General features: G+C 28.2%; 2 protein-coding genes across 2 annotated transcripts; one reads left to right on the top strand and one right to left on the bottom strand.

The window, feature by feature from the left end:
* Nucleotides 1-10035: 10035 nt before the first annotated feature.
* Nucleotides 10036-13805, bottom strand: LOC105627745. The gene is made up of 7 exons (XM_012209026.1): nt 13593-13805; nt 13396-13443; nt 12922-13214; nt 12368-12517; nt 12182-12296; nt 10255-10432; nt 10036-10166 (listed from the first exon to the last, which is right to left on the bottom strand). The coding sequence occupies exons 1-7, from the start codon at nt 13803-13805 to the stop codon at nt 10036-10038; spliced, it is 1128 nt and encodes a 375-aa protein (XP_012064416.1).
* Nucleotides 13806-14850: 1045 nt separating this feature from the next.
* LOC105627744 lies at nt 14851-16053 on the top strand. The gene has a single exon (XM_012209025.1). It carries the CDS (start codon nt 14851-14853, stop codon nt 16051-16053), a length of 1203 nt encoding a protein of 400 aa, XP_012064415.1.
* Nucleotides 16054-17697: the final 1644 nt, after the last annotated feature.

The raw sequence follows: 17697 nt of genomic DNA, 5'->3' as shown, positions 1-17697 counted from the left end.
CGTGCCGTCGAAAATTAGAGTTGTTCGAACACATCTAGGTTTACTGAGGAATTCGTATAACTTCGTATAATGTATGCTATACGAAGTTATTACGCTATTTTCTTAAATTAATAACTTGTTAACCATTGCGGCAATTGTAAAATGGTAGAAAACTTTTCTTCTTAGTTTAGTTCATTCTATCACATGTGCGAAAAATTTATTACTAATTTCCAAACACCCTGTATATATTTCAATCTTTCATTTCTCCATAATTTCTTACAAAAAATTTCCAATGCTCAAATTACTCCTATGTACATATTTATATACAATTATATGTAAAATTACATATAATCATATATAAAATAAAATTATATAGGTATAATTATATATAAAATTCAGGGTTGGTAGTGCTAAGAAAGTTAAAAGTTAAGTTAAAAATTTAATTAATTTTAACTTAACTACATTTTATCGATAACTACTAACTTTTAATTTGATTTTTTTTAAGTCAATCTTCAGACACAATGTGAGAGAATAATAAGTACACATTTAGTAATTTTATATTGTATAACGATTATACAATGTAAAATTATTAAATTGTATACTTATATTATTCTTAACTTAGTTAAAAAACAAATTAACTTGCCCAATCCTGATAAAATTATATACATATTGTCACAATTATTGTGAGTGTGATACAATTTCTTTAAAATAATCTATATGAAACTGATAAAATATAAACACTAAGAAAACTATCAGTTTTTTCGATCGTAATGATTACCTCTTCAAAAAATAACAAACGGATATTTCCGATTATTTTGATCGGTCAAAAAATTCGATCACATATATTTAATCGTAAATAGATTTATCGGATTGTCCGATGAAAGATATTCGTTCCTTAACAGTTTTTATGACCAAAAATAAGAATAAATCAAGAATATGGCAAAAAATAAAAAAGAATATGTAATAAAAATCAAATTCGCGCTAGAGACACGTGCTCGCTTGACCTCAACAATAATGCCACAAATCCTATATTCTGTAGTAATGTCAGCCTAGAGAAACATTGGACATTTTTCTCAGTGAACATATAAACATATAAACAATGTGCAATCAGAATCGAGATTCTCCCATAAACATTTAAACATGTAGATTTACAAATAGAATTTACAATATCTCAGACAGCCAAATGCAGTATATTTGCTGATATGTTGCAGCAATCAATTTCAACAAACTCATGACAAAATAAGATAGCATTATGTCTGCCGTGTTGAATTCAACGGAACTCGAATTCTTGTAATAGCAAAGTGATGGCAACATGTCAGCATAAATATCATTCGAAAACATGTAACATTTCATATTGTCAGCATTTTGTTAGCAACGAATTGCAATTAAAAAATTTTATAGCTTGAAGACATATTTGCAACCACCGATGGAAACCATTATACATATATGTTCTGTTGCTGTCATGTTTTCATCATGATTCTTAAGAAACGATTATTCGTTGTTGCTGTCATGTTGCGAACATAATGTATCATCAATTCGCAGTTTGCTCTAGAAATTTCGACAACTGATTACATATATAAGCAGTAATGTTATTGTATTTCATGTTGTTGTAATGTGTCCTATTTTGATGTCAGCAATTATATAGCAAATATATAACAACATATGCAATGCATAAGTTTGCACAATGTGCTATATCACGCTTGGCTATCTGGGATTGTAGAGCATGAGCAACAGTACAAAATAATTCTTAAGAATTCGCTTCGTATCAGTATTACTATGTATTTGATGTTTTTGAGGGTATGTAAGATTCGAGGGGCATTTCACTCTAGAGTCAAATGTTATTGATTCGCGTTAACTCATTTGACTTCGAGAGTGAAATGCTCCTCGATAAGATTAATAACCCATATATAAATATATAAATATTGAGTCTTATTGAAATTTTTTCCACATCCAAAATTTCCACCTTTTCCTAACGGAATTCGTGATGGTAATGCGTCCTATACTCTATTAAAGCCTAATGCGATGTATTTTGTTTAATATGATTAAAATGTTCTGAAACAGTTCGAATTTTTAATTTTTTATCCATTTGACCAATACGTAACGCATCACAATCATTTATTCGGTAAACAATTCTTTTTCAGGAAATGATTCTTTATGCACCCTAATAATTTTATTTTTTAACTTAACCTGAAAAAAAATATTTTATATATGATTATATAAAATTATATAAAATTATATATAATTTTACTGTATTTATAATTATATATAAAATTATACAAGGTATATCAATTAAATTTGGAAACGGCCACGGAAGACGTCAAATAGAATGCTATTAGATCCTTTTAGATTATTTAGATTAATTTGAGAAAACATTTCATCAAATAAATTACACATCATGCACACCACACATTCACACGCACACACACACACACACACACGCGCGCACACACGTGCATGCGCACGCACATAAAAAAGATATAAATCTGATTAAATATCGGCATAGTGATGCGAATTCCGAGTCTTGCAAGTATTAGCATAAAGAGGGCATAGATGGACACACATGCATGCGCAAATATACACGAATATAAACTCATCGTTGTACCTTCTTATGCCCCCTTTATATTAATAACCGTGCTGCAAGCAGCCCAGAATTCACATCACTGTCTCCGCGTGATTAATTTTGGATAATGCTAATGCCAGCGATACTTTAACATTCAAACCTCATAATTCGAAAAATACTTAACGAAAAAATATTTTATTGTAGTGTTTTGAAAAGCTTCCGAATATGTACTTTTGTATATACATTATTTACGATGCTTTTAAATTTATTGAAAAATAAATTTATTATTTTTTATGTATGGAATAGTGAACCAAATAATTTTCAAATTATTATTGCTAATCTTCTTTTGTCTATAGATTTGTTACTAATTAAGCATTTTAATCGTTCAGCTGTGTAAAATATAAAATTAATCGTGTAGTCATTCTCTCAGATAGTCAATAAAATATTGACAATAAATTTCAAATTTTTTCTGGAGCGTTGAAAATAAAATCGTGTTTGTAAAGTGCAAGAATATGTAATGAAAAATATAGGGTTCCATTTAAAGAAATTTACGTATCCTTGATTTGAGTCCTTAGCGACGCCACCTCCTATTTCAGAGATATGACATATCAAAAAAAATTCCTTAGGGCTGTTTAATTCATTTTAGATGCGACGTATTTTATCTTCGATAATCTTATAGACAAACGTATGCCTATGGGATTTATCACTGATCATAACTTGACTTAATTATGCAGGCTTTAGAAAATGAGATGTTTGGCAGAGTTATAATTTACTTTTATTTAAGATACCTATGTTGATGATTTGGTCACGGCTGTTCCCAAATTACTTCAGTGGACACAATTCTTAATTCATATCATCGCAGACTTCAATTCACTATTGAAATTGGTAAACAAAAAAATAAACCTAGACATGATGATCATTATTGAGTTAATGGGATAATTATTTTTGACTGATTTTATAAAAGTACATTTTCTGGTAGATATTTAAATTATCTTTCCCAACACTCATTATGTCAAAAAAAGAGGAATCGTGATAAACCTTGACAAAACATTTTTACTTTCGCATTCAACGTTTCACCAGAAAAATTTGAAATTCATTATCAATATTTTATTGACCTAAGAGACGATTAATTTTATATTTTACACATCTGAATGATTAAAATGCTTGATTAATAATATAAAATTAGTAAATCTATAAAAAAAGACTAACAATAATAATCCGAAAATTATTTGGTTCTGTCCCATAAAACTGTTCCATAAAAAATATTTCCAATAAATTTAAAGGCATCGTAAATAATGTATACACAAAAATACCTTTTTTCAATCTTAATAAGTTAGATAAAATTTTAGGGTGCATAAAGAATTATTTCTTGACTCCTCAAAAAGAAATGTTCACCAAATAAATAGTAATGGTTGTGATGCGTCTTACGTGGGTCAAACGGGTAGAAAATTAAAAACCAGTATTTCAAAACATTTTAATCATATTAAAAGAAATACATCATTACATTCGGCTATAACAGAGCATAGAACGCATTGCAATCATGAATTCCGTTGGAATAAGATGAAAATTTTGGATGTGAAAAAGAAATTTTAATAAGCAACTCATATCTGAAATGTTACATTAAACAACAATATAATGGTCTTAACTTACAAACAGATACAAAAAATCTTGACTCTGCGTATTTTGCGGTCTTCAATATCGAAATATTTATATCTAATGTATGAACATGTTTATCTAAAGAGGGCCTAATCGAAAGGCCAAAACATGTAATATTTTCAATCGGTTATAGAATACAATAGTATTTATTATAATATACAATAGTATTGATTGTAACATACATACGCTACCAATTTTTTAACACTAAATTTAAATTTTAATTCTTACATACCCTATAACATATTTATTATTTATATGTTTAAACAAAAAATCTAACATCTCTGCGTGACTTTAGTTAAATTGACAATATTTATTCTCAGTCTCAAATTAGACATGGACGTGGTAGGACCGTTGCCACACTACAATCATTATATTCGTGTAAATGATTTTAAAGAAATTGTATTATACTCACAATAGTGACAATCATTTCCCTACACAAATACCATTGCGGTGCCTCGTGGTGAGTGTTTATTGTTAAAATTACGATGTCTGTACTTTCATTTTATTATATTATGTGAGTGTTCACATTGTTTCAGTTTCTGATTCTAATGAATCTTCTGATTCTAATAGGCAACTGTTGGACGATTCACACAAACTATGGAAATGCGATTAGTTGCATTTTTATCCCAGTGAGAAATGATAATGAATCGAATCGGTATCGATTCGATATCGAAATCATCAAATTGACGTCGATTTCATTATCATTTCTCATTAGGATACTGTTAGCTTTATACTGAAGATGACTCAAAGATGAGTCGAAAAGTCTAATTTTTTATATTTCAACTTTATGTGATAAACACGATATATAATTCGCACTATTAATGCGCTGACTCCCACAGCCCTTCTTTCACAGTTTTATTTAAAGTAAATTAATTTATTTTATTGTAAATTTTTAATTTTCAAGATTAGAAGTCAAATTGATTTCAATAATTCCATTTTTTAATATCTTATTTCCTGATTATTTAAAATTGTCATATTACTATTTATAACGAAATAAGCGAAATACGCTTACATATATTAATTAATTGTGGCCTATAAAGGATAGCGATTCGTAGTCACGCGTTGATTTTTGTCGTCTTACTAAGAATTCCCGAGCCACAGCGGGAAATGAGCTTCCCTCGCACATAAGGTGATAAAGAAAGGAGTAACACGACAAAGAGTATGTCTTAATCATTTACACGCTGATTGATGAATTCGCGTTTGATTACGTGGTACATGAACAATGTAAGAAGTTTACAATGTATAGGTATACGTGTTTCGAAAATAATGATAAATCTTTCATAGGGGCAAAATGAACTACACTGAAAAGGAAAGTCCTCTACCATTTTGCAATTTTCGCAATAGAGATATAATTGCTAAAAATTGCTGAAAAAAATTTGTCTTCAATAATTTTTTATTCAAATACTATCAACTTTACAGAAAAACTGAAAAGACGAAAATTGTTTATTTTCTTCTCATAGAATTCTATAGATTTTTTCAGAATTTTTTATCAACTTTTTAGATTTTCTCATTTTTATCAACAAAAGAAAATACGATATTTAAAAATTCTTAGAGAAAAAAATAAATAATTTATGAGAAAAAAATAAATAATTTTTGTCTGTTGTAGTTTTTCTGTAAAGTTGATAGTAAAAAAATTAATAAAAAATTATTGAAGATCAATTTTAGCAATTAATAACTTGTTAACTATTATGAAAATTGTAAAATGGTAGAACTTTTCTTCTCAGTTTAGTCTATTCTGCGAAAAATTTATCATTATTCTCCAAACATTCTCTGTATATAATCCGATGAACACGAGATAGATCTTCTTATTTCTCGAATTAGATTGAAAAAAAATTGAAATTTATCATACGAATTGTTAAAAACGAGAATTGTTTGATAACGTTTCCCACTATAATTTTTATCGTTCCTATCTCAATGCCATTAAATTTTATTTTATTTCAACACATGGCTCACCGCCATTCTTACCAAAAAAAAATAAAAGGAAATAAAATATTAGGAATGTACATATAATCATTATAAAATGAAATAAAGAATGGTTGGCTCTTAAAAAGATCTAAACAAAGATATATACAATTATGATATAGATTTTACAGCCACTATCGTATTGGCAAACTCGTATTGGCCGTATATTTTCGATTTGTCTAGATTTATGCGATTATTTTCTCTTTAATCTAATCTATTTTTATGTTTTATATACTTGAGATAAATATTACTATATTAAAATAGATTATCTATATATTGCTAATCAAGTAATTGTTTTAAAAAAAGAGATTGTTTAGAATATCTAATAGTATCTTCATCTCGCATGTATAAAATAATTCGAATAATAAGAAGAGCTCACTTATCATCGGATTCAGATGCGGCCTGTTTCGCGATTAGGAAAATATAATGAAGTTTAATAAAAGAAATGAATATATAGTAGGTAGGGAGGACAAAACACGTATATACTGTAGAATATTAATTCAAAAAGATCTTAACACAGTGCGATTTCGTGCCAGTTGTGTTTGTAGAGACGCGACAACATCTGTCACTCTATTCTCTGTCAGTACGTCAGAAGATATTCTGAATATACGAGACCCAGCAATAAATCAATATCCCAAATATATATATTGTTAGGTCGCTTTCGTACAAGAAATATATTCGCGAGGATAAAAGGAAGAAGAAAAAAAAAGAAATTGCGACGCGAAAAATACAAGTGGCACAAAATTGTACGAAGCCTGTTGCAGACTCAGGAACAAAATAAGAGGAATATTATATTTCCTAATACTACATCGAGCCTGTAACAATGGGGCCATATTTTCACAAAGAACGAAAGTGCGTGTTCTCTCATATTTAATGAAAATAAAAGTAAATGAAAAATGAAATTCTAAATATCTGCATCGATTACATGGTGCAGAATACGGGTTGGGCCTAAAAGATAAAAAAAGAGGAAGTTTAGAGGACTCAACTTTTATTGCTCATAATATATATGTTTGTAATAAGAGTAACTTTCGTAATTGCATTTGTTCCAGTATCATCCCGCACCGGTCGGCATGGCGGGTATTTATTAAACGGATTGAATGTACAGGGTGTCTCATAACTACCACATTTCCTTTTAAGAATGTATCCTTGAGGTAATTTTGAGACAAAAATCCTAATACAAAATCCTAATACAAAAATGTCGAAGCTACAATAATTTTTTAATTACACACTATCTTTAATCAATTATAATTCAAATCAAGTATAATTCCTCGATGTAACTCCGATATTTTCGTCTTAGAATGTTCAAAAGAATCCAGAAATAATAATAGGGGTTATAAAAGTAAAATGGTTTTTGTATTACAAGTATTTAAAATTAGCTTATAATTCAAAAAATTATTAGTCTCGACATTTTTGACTAGGATTTTCGTTTCAAAATTACCTCAAGAATATCTTAAGAGGAAATGTAGTTGTGAGACACCCTGTATAATACGATAACGAGAATTGTTTGATAATATTTCCCACCATAATTTCTGTTGTCTTCCTACCCCAATATCCCAATTAAATTCCAATTCGTTTCGTTACACGGTAGCTCGCTGCCATTCTTGCCAAAAAGAGAAAAGGAAACAATAAATATTATGAACGCGATAATTTATTATTAGCATGACACATGTAATCATAAATTATGAAGTAGTAAATCGCCATATTTGATACTTTGTACGTTTCGATATAATTTAGTACGAAAAAAAGACTTTAGAGCATACCAGCGCGCGATTATATGTACAAAGAGAAAATTTTAATTATAGATAGATAATTTACCTGGTGGATGTGAATTGTAAGTTTTATTAATCCTACAATGTATCATTTTGGAATCGAAATATAATAATTTTGTCGATAAATAACATATACGTATAATTTAATTAACATTTCTAAATTAAATTAAATTAATTAAGTTAATAATTTTAATTATATTTAGTTAGTGGCTCCAAAAATAAAAGTAAAATATCCATATGATCCTCCGCGTTTGTTAATTCATATATTTATAAAGTAATAAGATAATTTGTAAACAATTGGAATGTGTGCAATTAACTTCGTTTAATAAATACACATTTCAATGTTCGCGAATTATATCTTATCACCTTATGACATATAATTTACACTACTTATCACGAAGATTTATATTAGATATTTACCCATCAGTTTCGAAGTATACGAAAAAGTTTCTGCATCTTTCAGAATAAAATTATAAATATATTGCGTAAAATTGTGTAATTTTATTTGGACAGAAATGAATATAATCAACAAGTATCATCACTTATTGATTTATTACTTATTACTTATTGATTTTCGCGATCGTATGAAACTGATGCGAAACATTAAATACAACCGTTTTGTTATTATGACAATGAAATGAATTTTAAATATTTTAGCTCGAATTTTTTTTCCTTTGTTTATTCAACAGTGCTTGAGTCATGAGCATGCGTATAATAAGGATGACAATTACATTTTATTAAAATAAATGCAGTAACAGTTAAATGCAAATTACATCTCTCTCTGGTAGTATATACCCGTAAACATATAAATAATCCTTACATACACGATATAAAATAATTTATTTTATAAGTGTGTCTCTAAGATTAAACTTATTTAATAAATTGCCGTTGTCTTTATTTAGATAATACATTTTCATAACATTATCAACAATTTAAATACGACATGACAATATCTTTACATCATCCAGAACTGAAGGACACTGCATACGAATTTATAAAATACAATGTATATAATTTAAAAGATATATGAGCTCCTTCTTAGAATATAAAAAAGTAATACTAAATAATGTTCCACTTAAATCTAAGTTTTGTCGATTTTAAGAGCGAGACTGTATACTAGTATAGAACGTCTCTAGCGTTACCCCTGAAATTACTGCGATAACAATTTCGTTGCTCAAAAATGCACAGTAACACAATAACACAATCTTGTATTGTATATTACATATTTACTGCCATAAGCAAGAATGGTACCCGTATCAAAGCCATTGTAATCGAATTTATCATGTGACCCAAAATCAATTTGTTATCACTGTGAATTAGTGACAATGTCTATGTCGTCAATCGATACAAATGCAAACTGCACGATAACGTAACTTTGCATTAATTTATATATATACAGCGTCACATATCGTATATGTACAGCTTCGCAAACGCAAATTTACCAAGGATTTAAGTGCAATTGCATCATACAAAGAAACGTATATTCAATTTGGATAAGAGTGCCATTCAATGAACCGATATCGTATTTTATATCTACAACATGACGATTAGTGTAATATTTATATGCTTTGAGTTGTATAAATGATTAACAGAGTGATTAACAATAATACTCCTAAATGCCTGCCGAGAAAACGCCTCCGACTCGATTGTAGCGTTACTGGATCATTCAGATAACCGTCGAGACACGTCCTACTAAAACTTAACGTGTAAATGATGAATTTTCTACGTAAGCGGATGTACATCTACGAAATTATGGAATAAATAAACTTAATTTTTGTATAAAAATTGCAGTACAATCTTTTTGCATTCTTTTAATCTTTTTTTCATTGCCTCAGTACACACAGCGTACTTTAATTGCTTTATTTGTTCCATCGCTAATTATGTACAAATATAACTGAGTATTTGTTAAACATAATATATGCCACTAATATGATAAGTCAATCTTAAAAAAAAAAATTCGCATGTATTCGATGTTTTGAACATCAGATAAAAAAATCTTTTTTTTCATTGTACAAATAAATTCATTTGAAAAAAATCTTGTATCTTCTGTCGTTCGTATAAATTCTGTAAAAATGCTCCTTTTCAGAACTATTTTAATATAACTTTATACTAATTCTCCACTAACTCGTCATCTATTTGCGTTTCAAATGATTTCATTTCCTTAGGATCTTTCATTGATATATCTATGCTATTTTTAGCTTCACGAATCCTTCTAATTTTCTTTTTAATTGCCATTGCACCTGTTCATATAATAATACATTATTTAAATTACAGTTTTTTAATCCATACATGCAAACTTAAAATAAAAAGTAAGTATATAGAACTTACAAACTAATGTTTGCCACAATTCGACTTTCTTTGCTGTTTTGATATTACTTTTCCTCAAAGATTCTTTATGTTTTTTATGAATGCCAGCTAATTCAATGGCTTCCTGCGTCGGTGGTGGAAAGAGACAAATTTCGAGCCAATGTGTAGCTTTCGCATGTCCAATCAGTTTTATCCATACCTAATTGTATATTTTCATTAACATATAACATTTATATATATATATATATATATATATATATATATATATATATATATACACACATATATATATATATAATAAAATAACATTGTAATATTTATTTAAATAATATATACAGATACAGAACTACAAGCCAAGCAAGGTCTTCATGCTAAGTTATTGTAAAATAAATAGTTTATTATAACAAACGTTTCGATCCCTATTAGATCATTATCAATGTTAATCTTAATAGCAATATAAAAATCACACATACATTTGAAAAATAATCTTAAACAAGACACTCAACACAACTTAAAAAGAATATAAAAGTTTCATCAATTGTGTAAGTACCCCTATCGTTTCAGATGATTGTGAAAATTGCTCAATATCAAAACATGAAAATGCAGCAATAGCCTTATTGGTGTATGAATATGATAACGTGGATAACAAACGCTTGGTGGTTGTCAACGGTTCTTGTAATATGACTCTTATAAAGCGTAGTCTCAAAAGCTTGGAATTACAATCAATACAATAAATCAATGTTTAGTCTAAAATCACAATTACAAATGACCTTATGAATAATAATTTAACAAACATAAAAATAAATGTAAGTATAAAAATAAATGTATTGTAAAATACAGAAATTTATAAAATTATAAAACACATATATTCGAAATTATGAAGAATTAGTTATAGAAATGACGTATAAATTTGTAAATTTAATAATATAATAATATGATTATAAGATTACAAATAAAAAAAACAGGTTTCTTCTTCGATTATTTCAGATCATCGCATGAAATTTAATCATAATTTTGATTGGGAGGAAGTTAAAATATTAGATACTGAACTTATAATAAAAAATTAATATAAAAAATGATGCATATAAAAAGACAAGCACAAGGAATAAGCAGATATAGAATCCTTATCCGACATGTATCTACTCCAGTCGTTTTCCCCTTTTTAATACCTTCTTAGATATCCTCTCCTTTCATTCTTTCCCTATCACAGTTCCATTCACTTGTCTTAATTGTCATACAGAATTGAATTGTCTTTTAAAGAGATCTGAGTTCTGATTATAAAGACATCTCAATTTGCTGTATTACATATATGCTTTATTTAATGTTGCTCTTAAATAGGTCTCACTAATTATCAGATACTTTTTATTTTATATTTTGACTATTTGATATGTAATTTTAATCGTTTTTCTAATTTTAATATTCTAATTTTAAACTTTATACTTTGCGATATACATTTTTATGTATATAATTTGTTTTTTTTAATTATAATTTTATAAATTTCTGTATATCATGTTACAAAAACTGTTGATGACCATCAAGCATTTGTTATTAATCCATTGTCATGTTCATGCAGCTAGTAAAGCTATTGCTGCGTTTTGATATTGAGTAATTCTCACAACCATCTAAAACGATAGGGATATTTATATAATTGATGAAACTTTTATATTCTTTTTAAGTTGTGTGTCTTCTTTTTAAGTTGAATGTCTTGTTTAAGATCATTTTTCAAATGTATGTAATTTTTATATTGTTATTAAGATTAACATTGATAATGATCCAATAGGAGTCGAAACGTTTGTTATGATAAATTTGTTTTTACAATATTTGTTTTTACAATAATGTAACATGAAGACCTTGCTTGATTTGTAGCCCTATTTTTATTATATAAATTTATAAATTATTTGAGCCTTAGTTCCTATGCTATTTTTATATACAGGATATTTGTTCTTACCGAATCTAAACATTCTACTGCAAACCAAAACCACAAGTCAGGTTCTGTCCTTGTATATTTAACTTCTTCTGACCAAAGCATAAATGTAGGCACATAATGTAAATATAAATATATCCTAAGGAAATCAACATATAATTTTTGTTATATAATAATTCAATAATAAATAAAAATATAATATTTACTAACCAAGTCAGGCAGTGTAACAGGAATAACAATTTAGAGATTGGTCTCCCAACAGTTTGAAAAATGCACACCAAGATCCGACAGACACTAACTATCACAATGTCAATAGTTTTATATATTAAAAAAGTACTTGTAACTGTACACCACCTATCGCTGTCCAAAATACACATATTTATTTTATATATATATATATATATATACGCACATTATAAAACATTAATACAAAAATGTCAATTTAATGTTGTAAATTAAAAATCAAGAAAGTTTAACAGTTTACATAAGGCGTTTTCCAACAAAGACACAGCATAACATCGTAAATCATTACATTCTTGTTATTTGTCAACATTGAATAAGGATGAAATAGTTCTATATTATATCCTTGCTAAAAAGAATATCCAAAAAACAGTTTTCTAGCGGAGACAAAATAGCGGAGACAAGAGAAGAAAATAAAGATTAAGCAAATAAAAATATACTGTATAAAATATAAAGGAATATATATAATAAAAATATAAAGGAAGGTGTGTCTACAATAAAAAAGTTCTAACTGAGAGGTTTACTTTTGTTGATATGAATTCAAGACAAAAGACGCAAAGAGCAAGTTTGCGCAACCCTTTATCCAAGCACTATGACACAGTATATCAATCCCTGCTTGATGAAAGTAAAAGCTCTTATGTAATGCAATCCCTAATTCCTGGTATGTCATTCCCTGTTCGTGGGATGCAAAGCTCAAAATTTGCATGGTCGATGATTTCATGTAACATATACTACCAAAACAGAATCCACAGTTCCATGCAGCTTCAATTATCCTGCTTCGCTGTACCAATGGAAAATGCAGACGCCTAAACAGGGACTATCTCCAATAAAAAAACAAAGCATATTTAGAACGAAGTATGTATATATATATATATTTTTTTTTAATATATTAATATATTTTATTTATATATTTATATTATTTAGTATATACAAATAATATACAAAATTATGTATGTATACATATATATATATATTTCTGTCTGTCCAACACTGCTCACTAAATGTTTCCACCTCTCCATCATTTTGTTGAGTACAAACAAAATTTCCTGGAATGAAACTTTCTTGGATAGAAAAAAATAAACATTAAAACTCTGTGACTCACATTTAACTTAGCAAAGTGTTGAACAGACTTGTTTTAGAAGAAATATGCACAACAATCAAAGTTATATCAATGTTATTTTTAAATTGGACTCACGTTAAGACACTTTTCGTATACCAAATACAATATCGTCCAGAATAGGATAAGATATCCAACCAGCATATCGATGTCCCGTACCTTCGTGTCATTTGGGTAACGCGAACCGATTGCTTGTTTATTCCATAAATTCGGGAGAAATGGCAAAAATTTGGTTGGATCGAGCAAAGAATACAAGCTGATGGCCCAGTTACTCGCAGCTTGTTCATACATATTTCTTATCTGATAGTGATAGTACGACAAAGGAATGACATTGTTCGCAATGTATAATTTAGAAATAACAGAATTGTAATGGTGCTCCGATAAGAAAACTTAAATTTATTTCTTAAACCCCCAGTTATCACACACTTGTATTTGGTTATGCTTCTAGCTAAATCAGCTGATAAATCTATTATTTGTGAATCTGATAGATATTCGCTAGAGGACGCGCGTTAACGTGCACATGCTGTGCACGTGTATTCAGCCATTCCAAACTGACAATCAGAGAAAAATCTGAGAGAGGCCATGCCAGCCTTTTTTTTGACGAAATAACCCTCAAAAAGTTATCGTTTAAAAGTAACTTAGTTAAGTTAAAATTTAATGCATTTAAAAACTAAGTTAAATTAAAAGTTCTTAACTTTTTAACTTTTTTTTAACTTTTTTAACTTTTAATGTTTTAACTAGTTACTACCCAACTCTGATAAAAAATAATTAAAGGGATAATTTTTACATTATTTGTTTCAGAAAAAAACAAGTTTGGAAAAATGTAAAAAAATTGCTCATAATAATGCATAATTTTATATATGATTATACATAAATAATTTTTTTACATTTCTTCAAACTTGATTTTTTCTAAAACAAATAATGTAAAAATTACCTTTTTAATTATTTTTAATTATTTTCCATGTTATATTATTATCTCTATTATACTAAAAAGTAATAATATCATACGTATATTATTTTAAATGAGTCAATTATTATCAGACACGTCATCAACTGATAACAAACTGCTCAACATTCTATTTGCAAAAAGTATGCGTTGATATGCGCAGTTAAACTATTTTTATGCTACTGCGATGCACCGACTTTCTAATCTTTATGTTAATTTTATAACATGATGCCAATTCAAAATTCATAGTTTTTACTTGCGCCAAGCAAAATTAGCTAGCTTTTATAAGAAGCCACTATTTGTATCTAATTGTCAAAGTGATCGAAACTCAATCAGTAACTCACGTATATTTTATTATTTTTATTCGGACACGTGCGTATTCAAAATAAAATGTCCTATGAAAGCGTTCAAAGATGGATCGATGAGATGATGCCGAAGATCATCGAGAATCTTGGATTGGACATTCACAAAGCTCAGTACGAATTATTAGAATCTACTGGCAATTTTATTATGTCCAACATATATCATATACGTTTAAAATTTGAGAATAAAACAAATAGACAGAAGGAGGAATTGTCTATGATACTGAAGAGACCTATGTTGGCTTTTAATCAGATAGCTCGCATTGATCTTCAATTTCGCAACGAGATCCTGTTCTATCAAATGTACGCCCAACCGGATAATTATGCAAAATGTTTTTATGTTGAAGAACGACCGCCTATCGACTCTATAATTGCTTTAGAAAATGTCAATGGACAAGGATATTATTCTTGTCCATATAAATATTATCCTCCAGTGGAATATACATTAGCGGCGATGCGCGAGCTGGGACGATTTCATGGTAAAGGATATGTCATGAAGGAAATGCAACGGGAAAAATTCTTCGATATTACGACGCAAATTCAAGAAGTTAGGTTTACAAACACAACGGACAATATTTACAAGTTTGCTTGCAACATTAAGACATTACGAGTAGTAGAATATCTTCGCAGCCAGGATCATGATGCAATTTTTTGTGATAAGATGGAAGCCTTATTTTCAAACGCGTATGAAGAAGTGATGATAAAAACGATACAGCCGATTGAACCTCTAGCCACATTATGTCACGGTGATTTCACATTGGATAATATTCTCTTCAAGACAAAAAACGATAATGGACAACATCTTTCAATATTAATTGATTTCGCGCTTATTAGATATTCGACACCTGTCATTGATCTCTCCACATATCTTCTCTTATGTTGTTCAAATGAAATAAGAAAAGAAAAATTTTTCGATTTCATACAGGCTTACTACTCGCTTAAAGAATATCTGTTAAACACTGGCGTTCAAGATATTGAGAAATACTCGTATAATGCTTTGTTGAGCGATTTTAAGAGAGGTGCTCTCTTTGGTTTCGTTGTTATGTGTGTCTTTACACCGATCATACTGGGATATCTTAGTCCAGAAGTATTAATACAAGAAATGTTAGATTTTGGCCCTTTAGAAGGCACGAAGAAACAAAGATATGTTGGAGGAGACAAAGTATCCAAAATACTAGTTGATGCTTTGCTGTATCTGAAAGATCTTGGCTGCCTGAAACATGTTTTATAATCGCGCGAGATAATTCGAATGAATAAAATTTAATGTCTGTCGATTAATAACAGGAAGCTCAATAATGAATAGATTTTAAGCATTGATTTGTCAAAAGTGTAAAACTCATTCCCTGTACAGAGCTGCTAATTGATGTTGTTTCATATTTTTGACATAACATCAAATGTATTTTATATATCATTTGTGTAAAACTAAATATATTGAAGGTATGTTCATCAACATCAAAATAAAGAGCGTTTCCTTAATATAAAATATAGAGTTTTATCACATTCATTAATTCAAAATGATATCGAGAATAGGAACATCAAAATCATTTTCTGTATCAATACTGTTATCTTTCAAATTAAAGTTGAATGAGACACATGAAGCTTCAATAGATTTCTCTCAGATCAATGCTGTGCTCGTTGTATTACAGTTTTACACCTCAATATTACAGTTCAAAAACTACTTTAAAATCATTATTGATGTCCATAATATCTTTGAGTATCCATAATATCTTTATATCAGTTGCACAAATTCTAGCATTAGCCAATCTCTAAAAAAATAATAATAAAAAATAATCTCTCTAGGTGAAAGTCGCTATAATTGATAATAGACAATTACAACCATTCTCGATATCTTTTGTTTCAGATCATAAGCTATATCATGTGTGAAAATCAACTCTATTACCAGTACCAAATATTCCATATAATTCAGGACGTCTTTAAAACGAATCATGAATACATCTTGATAATAGTACATCTTATCTTATTAAAATAATATTTTAAAATTATTTATGAGAATACATAACTAATAAAATTTTCTGTACTGTCAATTAATGCCTAGAAAAAAATATAATATATTTCATATATTATTATACATAATTATACAAAATTATATATAATTATATATGTAATTATATATGTAATTATATATGTAAAATTAACACATTTCACATATAATTATATACAAAGTATGCTCATATATATTACTTTTTTTCCGAGTTTATATATTATATTATTTCTATATATATTATACTATCTTATATTATACTATCTTATACATATAATGTTACTTATATATTTATATATAAATAAATGCATGATTGGGAAGTAATAAGTATTTGTAATATATATTGTTAACGTTAAAATTACATTTTTTTAATCCTTTAAAATAAGAACTTATTTAAAATAAAAAGTTTGATTCTGGATTCTAAATTGTAATCTGTACATATTTGACTAAATTTATTTCATTAACTAAAAAATTTATTGCATAATTGACGGCGATTAACAAAGTGACGAAGATCTTCAAAAATCTATCACAATCCGATTGATAAAAGTATATATATATCCTTAGAAACGTAATTAAATGTCGTTTTTTATGTGTAATTAAAGTTTGGAGCGTTCGTGGAACGAAAATTAAATAGACAGACAATTGTTGATCTTTCATAAGTATGTGTGACAAAAATTTCCTACGTTTATCTCTGCATTTTGTGCCAAAATCTACATGTGCGAGAGCAATGTCCAAGATCATTGACAATAGGAAAAAAATAGTTTGTTGACATATTCCGTATTCAGAAATGTTCTGAATAATTGAAAACTTCCGCGCGTTCTTTCATACATGATCGAAAATTTCTTATATTGGTCCCTGCATTTGAAACCAAAA

This window comes from Atta cephalotes (assembly GCF_000143395.1).
Source record: "Atta cephalotes unplaced genomic scaffold scaffold00010, whole genome shotgun sequence".
Classification (NCBI taxonomy): Eukaryota; Metazoa; Arthropoda; class Insecta; order Hymenoptera; family Formicidae; genus Atta; species Atta cephalotes.
The sequence above is the reverse complement of the archived record's forward strand: the minus strand, read 5'-3'. Positions and strand labels throughout refer to the sequence as shown.